Source organism: Gossypium raimondii, chromosome 9, assembly GCF_025698545.1.
Source record: "Gossypium raimondii isolate GPD5lz chromosome 9, ASM2569854v1, whole genome shotgun sequence".
Taxonomy (NCBI): Eukaryota; Viridiplantae; Streptophyta; class Magnoliopsida; order Malvales; family Malvaceae; genus Gossypium; species Gossypium raimondii.
Window position 1 is genome coordinate 5,414,035 of NC_068573.1, and position 17,571 is coordinate 5,431,605.

The following is a 17,571-nucleotide window of genomic DNA, read 5'->3' on the forward strand; positions in this document are numbered from 1 at the left end:
AACAATTTATACAATTATCAATTAATAATTGAAGAAAATATAATTTTTTCTAAAATTACATTCAGCTATTGCGATTAGGGCATGATCGACTTGTATGGCTTGGGTTCCTACACCATCCGCACTTCTGCTGACTGGATGTTTCTCGGATATCCATATGGTTCCACATAACTCATCGGATCCAGACGAAGTTTCTGACAAGCTGCAATAACATGAGCGCATGGATAACGAAGTGCATCAAACTTCCCACAATCACAAGTCCTGTTTCGCAAGTGTACACGATACTGCCCGCCAACAACACCTTGGTGCGGTTCGTCAAACTCAAATCACGCTGAAACCATAAATTGTCTCGATCGTGACACCTTGTGTGCATGATGTTTGCCTCGCCGCTTTGTTAATTTCTTGAACTACCTTATCGCACCATACATGGCCACCTCATGTCCGCCAAAGATAATTCTTATCGCTTTGGAAATAGCGCCGCCAAACGGAAATATGTCTCTCGCACAACCGATGTTATTCGTAAATGGCGCGTTCCTTTAAGAATAGAATTTATGCATTCAGCCAGGTTCGACGTCATATGGCCATATCGTAGGCCTCCATCGTATGCTTGTGTCCACTGTTCGAAACGTATGTTACAAAGGTAGTCCGCCCCTTCTCCGTTTTAGGATCGTAAAATTGCCAACATCTCCTGAAAACGATCTTTATTTATTTCATACCCTGCCAATTGGAAGATAATAGCGAATATTTTATACCACTTCGACCAATAAAACTAATTCAAATTGACAAACAAAATAATACAATTATAAACTAAATACCCATGTTGGTCACTTGTCGTCGTTCTCTCTTGGATGGATATTACCTGTAGTAGTTCGAAGCAACGTGTCTTAGGCAATATCTATTGTGTGTGCGCTGCCACAAGCTTCCCTCTCGATCAAATACAGCTAGTATACCGGCGCCCCGATCTGAAATAACACAGATATCAGGTTGGGGGCAGACATGCCCCCTTAATCTAGAGAGAAAGAAATCCCAGTCATCAGATGACTCCCCCGGTGTTATTGCAAATACAATTGGAAGAATTCTCCCACCACCGTCTTGTGCCACTGCAACCAATAGCCGATGAGTATACCTACCGAACATGAAGGTACCGTCAATTTGTACCAACGGCTTGCAGTATGGAAATGCGTCTCGGCATTGCTTAAAGGTCCAAAATAGGCGTTTGAACACTTTGCATCCACGTAGCAATCGGCCGTTGTAGTACGCATGTTCCGTTTCAAGGTCTGTGATAGCACCTGAGACGTATCTCTCTAGCACCTGACACCACTGCCATACTTCATTATATGAGGCATCCCACCCACTATGCATCTTCTCCAATGCCTTTTGCTTAGCTATCCAAGCCTTGCGGTAAGAGGGCGTGTACCCCATTTGGCTACGGATATTGGCAATTATCACCGGCACTGAAGTCCTGGGATCTGCTTTTATCGTGGGCATTATCAAGCTGGCTAACATAGCTGAATCCATTTTGGGATGATCTTGTGAAACACCTACAGAGGGAGTACATTAAATAATGCAACATTGCAAAATAAAATTATTATTCGGATACATTCAATCCTGTACCTGCAGCACATGTATGTGGACCTTTGTACTTTTTTATCTCCCACAACCCCGTCCTTTTCCTTAACGAGGCGACGATTTTCCATGAACATGTGCCGTCTTGCACCGCACACTTCGCCTCAAACTTATCAGATTTTGATTTAATGACGTGGTAATTAACACTGTTTTTGATGCTATGCTGTTTCAAAGCACCAATAAAACTATCCTTGTTGGTAAACTGATTACCAACTTCAAGTTCATCGAAATCTACCCCCGAACTTGTATGATCGCGCAACCGGTGTGGTAGATCTGGAAACTCTAACGCATTATCAGCTGACAGATCGACATTATGCATGTGGGCTGGAGGTGAGTATGCTCTGAATCATAGATTTTCTTCATCATCTGAACTCCTTTCAGCATTTTCACCTTCTATTGGAATAGGCTCCGGTTCAGAAAATAATCCCACTTCTGCACCATCCGGCCCGGGCTCTCGAGGTGGATCCACATCGGAGTCATCTTCTAACCCACAATCATCTGCAACGTACGATGTCCCCTCACCGGTTGACGTCGTAGGTAGTACGTCATCCCTTTTTCTGGGCATTTGATAACGTCCCCAATTGGATGTAGATTGCCATCCACTAGAACTTGATGCAGTTCCCCAGTACGTATTTCCAGCATCAAACTTCGAGCCACCGACGTACATGTCCCATCCACCAACAGAGTGTCTTGCGGGGGATGTGCATTCGACACCTGTACCGAACATGGGCTGTTCTGTATTTTGTAACCCGCTAATCGAGTGTCGGCCAGGGGTCGTGTATACATCTCGAACACCGGACGGAAGTACATCAGTTGGCGACGTAAATTGTACATATAACTCAATATAAGTTGTCCACTAGCAAGATGAGTCTGCACCATTGCCTCTAAGCGACGAGCACCTTTTATGTCGAACGAGTCATATGTCACCGGATCAACACAAGAACAAAATCGATACGTGATTGACAGAACTTTCACTGGCATCGTTCCGAAGATTTTACGCCTAATTCTTTTACGAAGTTCTGTCAAATCTATGTTCTTGTTAAATGACAGTCGCACCGTATTCTTCGACAAAAAGACAACACCATTCTCGGTGTGACAAACCTTACCATCGTAGTAAATAACAACACTAATACGTTCACTCATTTTGAAACTTTAAGTTTCTTAGCCTCTCTAAATTGTTTCTGCTATGACTTATGCATTCTAAGAACATTTTTTGCCTAATTTATAGCCTCAGCCCAAACTTGCTACTATAGCAAAATTGCATCCACGAGGGCGCGATTTCACAATTTCTTCTCAAATAGCATCCTCGTAGAAACGATTTTATACTATTTGCTCAGAAACATCAGAAAAAAATTTATTTCTTACATGACCTACTGTAGCAAAATCGCGTCCAAGAGGGCGAGATTTCACAATTTCTTCTCAAATAGCATCCCCGTAGAAACGATTTTATACTATTTGCTCAGAAACATCAGAAAAAAATTATTTCTTACATGACCTACTGTAGCAAAATCGCATCCACGAGGGCGAGATTTCACAATTTCTTCTCAAATAGCATCCTCGTAGAAACGATTTTATACTATTTGCTCAGAAACATCAGAAAAAAAAATTATTTCTTACATGACCTACTGTAGCAAAATCGCGTCCACGAGGGCGAGATTTCACAATTTCTTCTCAAATAGCATCCTGGTAGAATGGATTTTATACTATTTGACCAGAAACGTCAACTCGAAATAATTTACTCCGAGACCTAAATACCCTAAAAAGCCTGAACCCTAAACCCTAAAAGCCAAAAAAACCAAACATGAAAAATACGTCAAAATCGGCATACGTAAAGCGCGATGTCGTGGTCTGTGGCAGACATCGCGTCCACGCCGCCAAATCGGCCGACGTGACGCGATGTCCGCCGCTGCACTCGACATCGCTTACGTGGGCACGATTTCCCGAAAAATGGACCATTCCGGTAAATAATCAAAAAATCGGCCCATTTCGGTAAATTTTGAAAAAAAAGGGCTTTTTCTGGTAAATTGCCCCTAATAATCAGCTTTATCACAACTTAGCATCAATAGAAAAAAATAATTTTTCTATTTTTAAATAATTTTGAGTTTTTAGTAGGTATGATAATAATAATTTGATTTAATCCCATATTATTTCTATTTTTAGTCACTCACCGGACTAATTTCAATTTTGAATTTAATCAAAATAAAATAAATTTGATTTAATCTCATCTTAATTTCGTGTTTAAATTTGCAAATTAAAGATAATAACTCTAAATTTGAAATTTAAAAAAATCAATTTGGCCCTTAAGGTTTAAAATTCTGTTCCAATCCTAAAATCAATATGAAATTTAATGTAAACCATGATGTAGAACCAAACTTTTAATTCTAATTCTAAAATTAAGTTAAATTTTAACTTATTTCTAAAATTATATTAAAATGTGGATTCTGTTTAAAGAGGTGATTTAAACCATATTCAATAAAATTAAAACCTAACAACCTCGAAATTGAAATGCACGAAAACAATGGAAATTAAATAATTTTTTTATTTAATGTAATTTTAGATTGTTGATATGGGAATTAAATTTGTGTTTATAATGTAACTCATTTTGTGATTTGATTATTTGAATCAAATAAGTACTCTGTTGTGAAGAAGCTAATTAATTAAATTAAGTTTTTACTTCAAGATTCACAACTGGGCTAAGTTTATTATATTTAATTTTAAAAATATTTCTATTGATATTTATATATATGTTATTTATTAGATTGTGTAAATTTTAACTAAAATTAAAAATTCATCTTGATTATTAAAACATAGTTCTAATTATTAAAAGCCATGTCTTTAAACCAAAAATGTTAAATATTTAATAGGAAAAAAAAAGAAAGCAACTATGAATAACAATGTCGTGCACTGATGAAGATTTATTCTACTTATCACTTTCCACTGGTTCCTATATCATTACATCAACTTCAAATCATTTATTTATTTGTGATTTTCATCACTCATAAACATCTCATGATTCTTAAGCTCGATCAATGATATTTCATGAAGAGGCATTGCAATTGGAGACTTGATGTGTAGGAATTCTTGAGACACTAATTTCATTGTTGGTCGAGCTTTGGGTCTAAGTCGTAAGCATGCAAAAGCAATGACAGCAATAAAAGCGATCTCTCCTGCCATTTTTCGACTTCTCGGGGTTGATAATCGAGGGTCCAAAATTTCATTTAGCATGAAATTTTGGACACGAGACGATGATGATGATAGTGTTGACAATAATTCACCGGGATGCTTTCCCATCAATATTTCCAATGCCAACACTCCAAAACTATAAACATCACATTTTTCGGTCACGACCAACGAATAAGCAAGTTCTGTAATTAAAACAAAAAAGAAAAGCTAAATAGATGTTAATTTATATTCTGTATTCATCTTAGTTGCATGTATGTTTGCATTTGAATCCTCCAACCTCGAATTAATTTTTGTAATTTATATTTGATATTTCTTACTTTTGTCTTTTCTACTTATTTCCCTCATTATTCTAATATGTAATTCGAAACAAATAAGCAGCAGAAACTAAGAATGGATAGAACTAAATAAAAAAGATAAGAAGAGAGTGAAGGTGCAGAACCTGGGGCAATATATCCATACGTCCCAACAATTACAGTTCGATTAGATGAATCAGGATCAAGAAGTCTTGCAGTCCCAAAGTCAGCAATAAAAGCTTCCAATTCAGAGTTCAACAAAATGTTATTGCTTGAGATGTCTCGATGAACAATTGGAAGGTTGCAATCATGATGCATGTAAGATAGAGCATGTGCGACACCTTTGACAATGTTCACTCTTTTGGTCCAATCCAATTCCACAGCTTCATCATCAATGCTCAAGGCATAAAACAAGCTTCCATTTTCCATATATTCATAAATCAAAAACATGCAGCGATTGTGGAGACAAAATCCGTGGAGCTTGATGATGTTCTTGTGTCGTATTTCTGCTAAAAACTTGATCTCATTTCGAAAACTTGTATCGTAAGCCGGTTGCTCAGCCTCCAATCGGTGGAGCTTTTTTAAAGCAATAACTTTGCCACTTGGTAAAACTGCTCTGTAAACACTGCCATAACCACCAGTTCCAATGCAATATTTGATATCAAAATCCTCTGTGGCTTTGATGATGTCTTCAAAAGCAATCTTTCCATCAAAGTTCCAAATAGTGAATAAATCTCCATTTTTGGTTGGACTTGAATCAGATTTCAAAGTTTTAGCTCTATATCGTCGGAATAGGATGAATGTCACCAACACAAAAGTCGAGACAAAAAATAACAAAGTTGGAACCAGAATAACAATAAGCAGATTGTGCTTCACTACTTTGCTATTTCTTTCTCGGTTTACATTTGGAGATGAAGGGCAAGGATGGAAGCCTTGAATGGAACCACATAAATCCTTGTTGCCTGTAAATGTCTCGGGTTCAAAATGCAATAATCCATTTGGAATTTGACCCCTCAGTGAATTAAACGACAAATTGAGGTTCCCCACAGGAAATGGAAATTCGGGAATCGTGCCCGTTAGATTATTCCAACTGAGATCTAAGCTGAATAAATAAGTTAAATTCCCAAATTTGGAAGGTATCACTCCTTGGAGAAGGTTGTGGCTAAGTTCAATGTTTTGGGAATTTAGTTGAGAAGGTATATCTCCACTAATGATGTTATGGCTTAAATCAAGCTCGGATAGAGATAAGCCACCAATTTGCAGGGGAATCCTTCCACTCAAGTTATTTTTTGCCAAGATTAAGTATCTTAAATTTGACAAATTACCAATCTGAGTTGGAATGGGTCCACTCAATTTGTTGGCTGAGAGATTTAAGTAGATCAGGGTATTCAAACTCCTAATTTCATGGGGTATAGGACCTTCCAAAAGATTCGAAGCCATGGATAGACACCATAAATTGGATAAACTACTCAAACTTGGAGGGATGACACTACTAATTTGATTATGGGAGAGGTTAAGATATTCTAATTTTGTTAACTGGCCCAGAGAAGAAGGGATGTGACCTGAAAGCCTATTGGAGGATAGATCCAATTCAACCAAATTCGTTAGTCCCCCAGAATCTTCTGGAATGGATCCATTAAGTTGATTGCTTTGAAGGAACAACGAGGAAAGATTGGTTAAGTTGTTAACAGAAGATGGGATTGGACCAATAAACCAATTGTTTGAGAGATCCAAATATTTTAAATCCTTCAACCTCTCAATTTCATGGGGGATGAAACTATTAATTTGATTATGGTGGAGGTAGAGAGATTCCAGTTTTGTTAACTGACCCAAAGAGGAAGGGATTTGACCCGAAAGTCTATTGGAGGATAGATCCAATTCAACCAAATTCGTTAGTCCCCCAATATCTTCTGGAATGGATCCATTAAGTTGGTTGCTTTGAAGGAACAACGAGGAAAGATTAGTTAAGTTGCTGACAGAAGATGGGATTGGACCAACAAACCAATTGTTTGAGAGATCCAAATATTTTAAATCCTTCAACCTCTCAATTTCATGGGGGATGAAACCATTAATTTGATTATGGTAGAGGTAGAGAGATTCCAGTTTTGTTAACTGACCCAAAGAGGAAGGGATGTGACCTGAAAGTCTATTGGAGGATAGATCCAATTCAACCAAATTCGTTAGTCCCCCAATATCTTCTGGAATGGATCCATTAAGTTGGTTGCTTTGAAGGAACAATGAGGAAAGATTGGTTAAGCTGCTGACAGAAGATGGGATTGGACCAACAAGTCCGTTCTGTGAGAGATCAAGATCAACCATACTCTCTAGCTTTCCAATATGCGGTGGAATGGGACCACTGAGGTCGCAGTATCTGAGGTTGAGAGTCATTAGCTTTTTCAAGTGGGTGAGATTGGTCAACAGACCAAGAGCTGAAGCATTATAATCAATGAAGTTCCCAGACAAACTTAGAGAAACAAGATTCTCCATCTTCTGAATTGCCAAGGGAATGGAATGAAAATGGTTATAAGAAACATCAAGCACTGCCAATTGAGTGAGGTTTCCAAGTGAAGAAGGCAACTCACCTGTAAGACTATTCCAAGACAAGTTAAGGATCTGGAGTTCAGAAAGTGCTCCTATTTGAGGTGTTATGCTCCCATTCAGACCATGGCCACCAAGATCAATCTCGACAACACTTCCAGCATTGCATCGGATACCAGGCCACGTACAATGGTTTTCAGCTCTACTATAATTACTCCACCACCCTGTTTCCATCAACGCTTTTGCCTCTGCTGCCAGCCATTCAGAATCACTTTTTGTTGCTCTTGTAATGCCACTAGTGATTGCCATTATAGAGAGTAAACAGAAGGTAGGGATAGAAGTGGAGAAGTAGGATTTCATAGCTATGAAGTTGAGGGCTGAAGCTGGACTCCTATTCTGAAACTTTAGCTTCTTGGATATATATTAATTTCAAAGTTTTTAGTCAACTGTGTAACACATATTCATTAATTTCAAAGTCTTGGTCTTTTACAAGTAAAGTGGAAGTTGTGGCAAATGTTGTCTTTTTCTTTGTTGAAACTTCTAAGAAGGTGATAAAGGAAGCAAAAGTTATGTAAGATTGGACCAACCAATTTGTTTGTTGATATATTTAAACACAAGATTTTTCAAATTTCCAGCAACTGCTGGGATAGGAAATATTTATGTTATTTTTGAAAATAATTATTAAATATACCACAATTTTTTTCAAACTTAATTCAAAATTTTAGTTCATTTAAATTATTTTCAAAATCCAAATTGTAAAAACAAATTATATTTTTAATTTTTTATTTTCTTATAACAAAAAGTCATATAAAAAAGAAGAAATAAAAAATAGAGAACCAATAAAATTACTTAATATTTCTTTATTTTAAAGGATGATTATTAAATATTTCTAAATAAATAATACAAAGTTAAATTTTGGAGAGTTTAAAAACAACCTTTCCCCATTTTATCTCACTCTATTTATTTTTTATTTTTATTCACTTTTATATTATTTTTTGTTTTTTTTAATTTTCTGGGTGTACAGCCCAAATTTTGCCCGGGCCCAGTACCCAAACAGCAAAACAGCCCAAATATTACAAAAAAAGGGACACCCAAAACAAACAAAAACCCAAAATAAAATAGCAGACCCAAAAGGCCGAAATCTAAACCTAGCCCAATACCCAATTAAACCCTATAGCAGCCCAACACCAAATCAAAAAAAAGGGGAAACCCTAGCCACCTAGGTTTTCTGACCCTTGCCCATGTGTCGCCGCTGCCCTCTGTCAGCCACCAACTCTGCCACCGGCCACCAACCACCTGCAAAACAGAAGAGCAAGCAAAATACGCAAGCAGAGAAGGACAAAACAGTAGTAGAAATAGTAATAAAATAAAATAATGTATCAATGGCTATAAAAGCCGTGAAAACCGATTGTAAAAGGGGGGTTCTTCTTTTTATTAAAAAAATCTATTCAAAAAAGAAAGAAAACAAATATTCAAAAAAAAAGCAATAAAAGGTCTTTTCTTTTTTTCATCTGATTCTATTTCATTTACATATTATTATTATTATTATTTTAATTCGTAATAACAAAAAAAGATAGCAAAAAGAAGTTTTTTTACCTCCTTTCGCCGTCGCCGGAAGGGTAAGAGGAGCCGAGAAGTCGCACTAGAGAAGAGGGGAATTTTCCAACATCCGCCGCCACACACGGAGGCACTAGAACCGGCCACCCAATGTAAATTTGGTGGTCGACAACGGATCTCTGGCCGGCATCTGGAAAGGGGAGAGAGGGCTTGAGAGAATTTTAGGTTTTTTTTTTTAAGGAAAAGGCAGAAAATGAAATTTTAAGAAAAAGTTTGATTTATATAGGCATTTAAAACGGCGCCGTTTTGGGCTTGCCTCTCAGGGACCAAAACGACGCCGTTTTGGCTTTGACCCGATCCGCCCGACCCGCTCCAAGCCAGGATCCGCGTGTTTTTGAACGGAAGGGCTAATTGCGCTTTCAGCCCTTCCGCGTTTAAATGATTCTGCAATTAAGTTCTTTTTGTTTTTTAATTTCGCCCTCTAAGTTATTTTTATTTACAATCTGGTCCACCATGAAACGCAGTGTTTTGGAAGGCGAGAATATTTCCCATTTTGATCCTTCTATTTTTACGCGCGTCATATTGGGCACTAATTCGTTTTTTTTTCTTTTTTTTAATTTGGATCTTTAATTTTATTTCTCTCTCAATTTAGTCCCTTTCGTGTTTTATTTTTAATTTGGGCTCTCAATTTTATTTTAAATTTAATTTAATACAATTTTCATTTATTATCAATTTTTTTATATATTTATGTGTACCCTTTTTATTCATTTATTATTTTTGTTTCCACACATTTTAATTTTTATAAACGTATACATATATATGCATATTTTTATATTTTTCATAATTCATAATTTTATATACCTACATATATATATTTTACTTCATGTACATACTTATATATGTTCTTTATATTTTAAAATATATATTTTATATGTATATTTTTATATATATTTTATAATTCACATATACATACATATTTTTAATTTATATCTATATACATACATATATATATATATATATATATATCTCTTTACATTTTTAATTGTACTCATTTTTATTGTTATTTACATGTTCATTATTATTTTGAAACAATGTTTTAATTCTATTCGTTTATTTATTTACAATTATATGATTGATTTGTCTCTTATATTTATTTCATTTTGATGATTGTTCATATTATTCATATTTACATTGTCGAATTCATTATTGCTTTGCACGCGTATTAACATCGTGTTTTATTCCTACTATTTTGTGTTAGATTAATTTTAGTCGATGCATAAATTATGATTTTTGAATAAGCAAAATCTCGTGTTTAGATTTGAGAAGGTCTAGCCTAACTTACTAGGTTTCGATTTTCACAATAAAATCTAAATACATGAATTTTTTCAAACTCGAGTTTTAAACAATCTCGAGAATTAAGAAAAGATCGTGTCCTAACTCACTGGGCATCATCCGCTTTTTTAAATTCGAGATAGCCAAATATTTTCTTAAATAAGTAAATTTTTCGGCATGTATTCTAGTATCGGGAATTCGATACGTTGTGTCGTAACGCATTGGATATGACATGTCGTTTTCTCGAGATGATGATTTTTCTAAAAAATAATAAAGGCAATATTTTGCGTTTGGAAATTTGAGAAAGCGTGCCCTAATGTGTTGGGTTTCGATTTTTCGTTTAGCCAAATAGCCTGATATCCTTTTAAAATTTAAAGTATGGGTTTTAGAACCATAAGGTGATCTTGGTTTTGAGGGTTTTAAGTATTGTATCCTAACGTGCTGGATGTGATATTTTTTTTCAGAACAAGAGAATCCTAAATTCTAACCCATGTTATTCGAGTTTTTTTTAGGATCGTATTTTTAAAACTCTTCAAGGTTTTCAATATTCGACATTAAGACATTAATTAATCAACTAGGTACCAATTTTGGGCGTTACGAGGGTGCTAATCCTTCCTCGTACGTAACCGACTCTCGAACTCGTTTTTCTGAATTTCATGGACCAAAATCGTTGTTTTAATAAAATTAAGTTGTTTATTAAAAACAACCACTTTTCAAGGTGACCCAATCACACCTTATCAAAAAGGATTGGTGGCGACTCCCATTTTCGTTTTCATTTTCAAAATCCAAGTCGACCCTGTTTTATCAAGAAAATGGTGTCAACAGCTTGACGACTCCTCTGGGGACCCAAAATAAGAGAGTCAAGCCACAAGTTGATTATTTCTTGTCTTTTTGTCGAAAATGGATAATTTGGTTCAAATTCATGATCCTTTTGTTGTACATAGTCTGCATCGTTTTGTTATATCTGCTTTATTTATGTAAGTCTCGATATAGTTTATGCATATTGCATTTACATGATCGTTCGGTCATATCCTTTTAAGTGGGAGTGAGAAGCTACTCCTTCGTGAGGTTTTCACCTCCGTGCAGGATAGTGGATCGCTTTCAGGATACATCCGTACCTATGTCTTCGTGAGATTTTCATCTCCGTACCGCTATAGGGAAATGTATTCCCCTGAACTGAACTCGGTCCGTATGAGCCTATAATAGGTGAGGATCGAGGAATCTGCTGGTTCGGGTACCTTTGCTTTAGAGCCAAACAACATGTAGTGAACCTTAGGAACCTACCTTAGGTAGAACTACGTCAAACCCCTAGTGGTCACCCGAATAAGTGTTCTATTTATTCTTGCTTGATTTTGCTCTGTACTAACCTGTTTCTTTTTGTTTTGGTTATGATTGCATTACATTTTCATCATAAAAAAAAAGATGTGTTGAGTCACATTCAGTTGCTAAATAGAGAGCTTGTCATAAGAAAACGGGTTTCTTGATAAAGTGGATGACAATACAGTTGTCTGAATATGGTCCAAGAAAACGTCATAAGAGAAGGATGATAGTTTAATGGAGGATTAAATGACCATTGCTCCGTTGCCGAAGGATTCAAGATGACAAAGATTATTCGAGAGCCGCTGAACTTTCTTAAAGAGAAGCCAACGAGCATCACGACGATGAATGAGCAACGAGTCGCAGTCCGGATCAAGCAAAAAGGAGATAGAAGAGACGTCCCTTTTGAAGAGTTCGTGAGATTTATCTTAACGCTCGAATAAAGAAGAGGATCGAATGTCTCCGCCTATGAAGGCGAAGCCGTATATATATCCGTTTTATGTAAAGGGATTTGTTTTCTAGTAAAGTTGTTCTAATAGAATTAAACCCAGAATCAACGTCTCTTTTTGCATCCATTTATCTGCATTGCATTTTATCATATGCATTAAAGTTTTAAAAAAAGCCCTAATTAATTAAAATTATGACAGTTACCCTGGAAACCAACAAAAATCCGCCAACTAGATATCACTACAGTACCCGTCGCAAAAAAAAGTAATGGATCAGAGATTAGAAAGATTGGAATAGTTGCAAAAGGAGATGCAAGATCGGATGCAAGATTAGATGCAAGAAAAACTAGCTAAAATGCAGCAAGACATGGAAGAATCCCAAATAGATTTATTGAGTAATTTAAAGCAGTTACTGGCTGGGGGGCATGATAAGGGGAAGAGCCCTGTGGTCAATTCTGGGGATGATCACGAAGACCCTACCTATCCTCCAGGTTTCGCCCCAACTACTATCCAGGCACAACCAGAGGTGTACCCACAGAGTGTACCTGTTACCATTAGATCCCAATACCAATTCAGTGCCCCGCCGTCAATCAACTTTCCAACAGGCTCAGGTTCTAATCCTGGGGATAATCCTACCAATCCCGTGGTTCCTGATCTCGACGACGTAGCAGAAATAAAGAAGGCAAGAACGGACCTACCAAAACAGCTAGAAGACTAGTGTCGGTGGCTAGAAGAGAAGTTTAAAGCCATGGAAAATGTCGATTACCATCGAGGAATAGACGCTAAAGATTTGAGTTTGGTACCTGATTTGGCGCTCCCTCCCAAATTCAAAATGCCAGAGTTTGAAAAGTATAACGGGACCAATTGTCCTGAAGCTCATATCACTATGTTTTGCCGAAGGATGACGAGATACATCAACAATGATAAACTGTTGATTCACTGCTTCCAAGACAGTTTGATCAGGTCAGCGGCAATATGGTACAACCAATTGAGCTGGGCCAACATCCACTCATAGAAGGATTTGGTGCAGGCTTTTGTGAAGCAGTACAACCATGTGATGGATATAGCACCTGATCGAATCACATTGCAGAACATGGAAAAGAAGCCTAGTGAGAGCTTCAGACAGTATGCCCAAAGATGGAGAGAAGTAGCAACGTAAGTCCAACCACCGCTTCTGGAGAAAGAGACAACCATACTTTTCATTAATACTTTTAAGGCTCTATTTATCAATCACATGTTGGGCAGCGCCACTAAAAGCTTTTCAGATATAGTGATGTCAAGAGAAATGATAGAGAATGCCATAAGATGCGGTAAGATAAAAGCGGGAGAAAGCGCCCAGAGGTCGGCCCCAAAGAAGAAAGAGCACGAGATAAACAATACAATCGTGTTTAGTAAGGGTTATTCTAAACCAATCATGGTGGGACAAGCAAGAGCAGTAACCACTAACCATCAAGGTTCTTCAAGGCAGGAATCCAATCCAAGGCCAAATGAAGAAAGACCCCAATTCACACCCATCCCAATGACGTATAGAGAGTTGTACCAAAACTTATATGACGCACATGTGGTATCTCCCTCCTATCTAAAACCCATGCAATCTCCATATCCTAAATGGTACAATGCAAATGCCCAATGCGAGTATCATGCGGGAATTACGGGGCTCGATTGAAAATTGTACTACATTCAAGAAGTTGGTTGAAAGATTTATTAAGATGTGGATCGTAAAATTTGGCGACCCATCAGAACCAAACGTAGCAGGGAATCCGCTACCTAATCATGACTGATAATGGAGTGAATACAATGCATGAAGAAGTTTGGGAGCTGTTCACATCTGTTATTAGTGAAAAAGCAACTGAAGAAGGGACCTTGATAGATATCTGCTCTTATAACCCTGGGAGTTTTCTAAGCAATAGGACCGTGGAAGAAATCTCTATAGTATTCAAAGCTTACTTAGAGTAATATTCAGAACACACTTGTTGCTTTTAGCCTAGGGGCAATGAGAACTCTTTTGTTGAATAGGCTCATGTCTGAACGTCATTATTTTAATGAAATGCATCTTTGCGATCATTTTTGAGCCAATATTCTTTCATTCTTTACAAAGAATTATTGTTGATTCTTTCATTCTTTTAGATTTCATTCTAAATCATTATTTTATTCATTCATAATCATACTGTACATAATTTCATATATTCCTTGTATATTCCTTTGTGCCTACAATAGGCCCCTAGATATCAACGACATGAGTAATGCTGCTACAGACTTAGAATCTCCTTTTGAGCGAGACATGTGTTTAGAGAGATCTCATGATTTTGAAGATGACATAGATTGTAGCCTATCTCCGGACTTATTGAGGATGGTAGAACAAGATGAAAAACAGATCCTACCTTACAAAGAATCAATGGAATCTATGACTCCTCCCTATGTGGGGCATGAAGGTTATTGGGTCGATCTCGACAGAAGATTCTAATGGTCATTGATTTATCTTCGCAGGTAGAAGCCGCTTCATATGCCAACGTCACAAGTCGACAGTCAGCAAATTCTCAAAAAATCATATGTCAGTATGGAATGCCAAAAAGGATCATATCTGATAATGTACTAAATTTGAACAAGAGCACGATATTAGAAGTTGGCAATCTGTTCAAGATTAACATCACGTCGCCTCAAAGTAAACAGTGTATTGGAGGCAAAAAAACCTCTGTCGGGGCAATGCATTGCTTTTGGGCCTATCGCGGTTTTGACTATTGAAGATAATGTTCTTTCTCTCTAAGTTTTTAGATCTAATCCCGATTGAAGAGGAATGTTCAAAGTTATCCATCATGGTCAAATGCACCAAAAGCAAATGATGTGAGCTCACAAAAAGTTCGCCCTAGAGAATTCCATGAGAGGGACCTGGTATTGAAGATCTTTCCCATACAAAAATAACTTCATGCCAAGCTGGGAAGAACCTTATGTGGAAGGCCTTATCTGGAAAAGCGTCAATTCTGATCGAAAGGGATAACAAGGACATACCTAATCCTATGAGTTTAGATTCAATAAAAAATATAAAAAAAGAGAAAAAGAGAAAAAAAAAAGAAAAAAGAAAGAAGAAGAGAAAAGAAAAAAATAAAAAGGAGAGGCCAAGGTGAAAACCCGCAAAGGGCGCCTTGAGACCAAAGGGGATTTGAGTTGAAAACCTGAAAAGGGCGGCTCAAATTTTGGAACAAAATGGGGCATGAGGTGATCAGAGCAGCTCAAATTTTGACCAAATTGAGGCATATGGTGATCTTGTTATACCTAAATCAACAGGAAAGGGTAAGCGACATCTTGGGGTATCGACAAAGCCCTGTAGATCTCCTAAACACATGTCAAACTCAGAATGGTCTTTCAAAGAGTTTGTACAGAGAAGATCAAGCTGCAATATCTAGGGCATCTAGTCCTCATACTATTTTATTGAATTTTTTTGGAATACTTCATTCTTTTTCAAGATACGTGTTCCCAATTAATTCCCCTTTTATTCTTACTATCCTTGATAATTTATCCACTTCGGGCTATGCGCTCAAATTAATTCTATTTTATCCATCGCTATGATCTTTTGCAAGCATGTTGCATTGGAATAATGATTAATGGACTAATAATACTTTCACAATGGAAGTTTTGCATATTACTCTAGAAGTTTCTAAATAATATAGGAATCTGAAACAGGACTATTGTTTAGAAAACACCAAGTTTAAAGGGTGAAATATCTAAGAAGGAAGAGTCTAACTTAAAGACTATCCTTTCGGATTTTATTGTCCAAACATTAATTGAACAAAATGGCAAGATGTCATGTTGGTGACAAAGCTTTAATGAACAAACAAGCAATGATCACTGAGTGATAAGAAGATGAAGTTCTATAATTATGCATAAGCATTTGGTACGACACCTGGGAACGGTAAGGCCAAGGAGATTCAGATCCTATACCCCTAAATTACAGTAGGAGAGATTTGAGAAAGAGCCAGATCTTATACTCGATTGGAGGAAAATGGTTCAAATTTTATGTCCTAAAATTACAGTGGCCTTAACCTTGAAGATCACAAGCGGATTGAACTTTGAAGATTACAGTGGGGGCAATCCGGTTAAGTAAGAGATGAGCATTACCAACCGAACAAGATAACATTCTGATGTGTTGGCAATAAAGCCTTATTGAACAATGAGCAATAACAACTTAAACGTTGAGGGATCATTCTCATGACATTTCTGCATTCATACAAATATCATTCATACAAGTCTAGTTAGGAGCATTTAATTCATTCTGATCATGTCATCCTAATCACTAGGCATAATTAGGTTTATAAAATAGATTATACAGGTCATGTTCCCCAGATAACAGATCAATAAAGTTACCCATACCCCTGAAGTTGCAGTGGGATAGATTGAAGTTGTCATACCAGTCCTATCTCCCTAGGCAGTAGTGGAGTAGGTCGAAGATGGTGAATCTTATCTTCCCAAGATAGTGGAGAAGTAGATTTAAGCCATCAGTCCTATCTCCGTAAGCAGTAGTGGAGCAGATCGAAGATGGTGAATCTTATCTTCCCAAGATAATGGAGAAGCAGATTTAAGGCATTAGTCCTATCTCTCTAAGCAGTAGTGGAGTAGGACGAATATTTCAGATTCTGTCTCCCTAAGCAGTAGTGGGGCAGATCGAAGATGGTGAATCTTATCTTCCCAAGATAGTGGAGAAGCAGATTTAAGCCATCAGTCCTATCTCCGTAAGCAGTAGTGGAACAGATCGAAGATGGAGAATCTTATCTTCCCAAGATAGTGGAGAAGCAGATTTAAGGTATTAGTCCTATCTCCTTAAGCAGTAGTGGAGTAGGTCGAAGATTGCAGATTCTATCTCCCTAAGCAATAGGGAAGCAGATCGAAGATGGTGAATCTTATTTTTCCAAGATAGTGGAGAAGCAGATTTAAGCCATTAGTCCTATCTCCCTAAGTAGTAGTGGAGAAGGTCGAAGATTGCAGATTCTATCTCCCTAAGCAGTAGTGGGGCAGATCGAAGATGGTGAATCTTATCTTCCCAATATAGTGGAGAAGCAGATTTAAGCCATTAGTCCTATCTCCCTAAGCAGTAGTGGAGCAGGTTGAAGATTGCAGATTCTGTCTCCCTAAGTAGTAGTAGAGCAGATCGAAGATGGTGAATCTTATCTTCCCAAGATAGTGGAGAAGTAGATTTAAGTCATTAGTCCTATCTCCCTAAGCAGCAGTGGAGTAGGTCGAAGATTGCAGATTCTGTCTCCCTAAGTAGTAGTGGGGCAGATCGAAGATGG

The 17,571-nt window shown here is 37.2% G+C and overlaps 1 protein-coding gene across 2 annotated transcripts; it reads right to left on the bottom strand.

Moving 5' to 3' along the window:
• Positions 1-4,508: 4,508 nt before the first annotated feature.
• Positions 4,509-8,049, bottom strand: LOC105798223 (MDIS1-interacting receptor like kinase 2). 2 transcript variants are annotated; one of them, XM_052620898.1, is made up of 2 exons: positions 5,246-8,048; positions 4,509-4,988 (listed from the first exon to the last, which is right to left on the bottom strand). In XM_052620898.1, the coding sequence occupies exons 1-2, from the start codon at positions 7,995-7,997 to the stop codon at positions 4,600-4,602; spliced, it is 3,141 nt and encodes a 1,046-aa protein (XP_052476858.1). In that variant the 5' UTR covers positions 7,998-8,048; the 3' UTR covers positions 4,509-4,599. The 2 variants fall into 2 exon arrangements, with proteins under 2 accessions (XP_052476858.1, XP_052476859.1); XM_052620899.1 differs by having other exon boundaries at positions 4,774-4,942; positions 5,246-8,049.
• Positions 8,050-17,571: the final 9,522 nt, after the last annotated feature.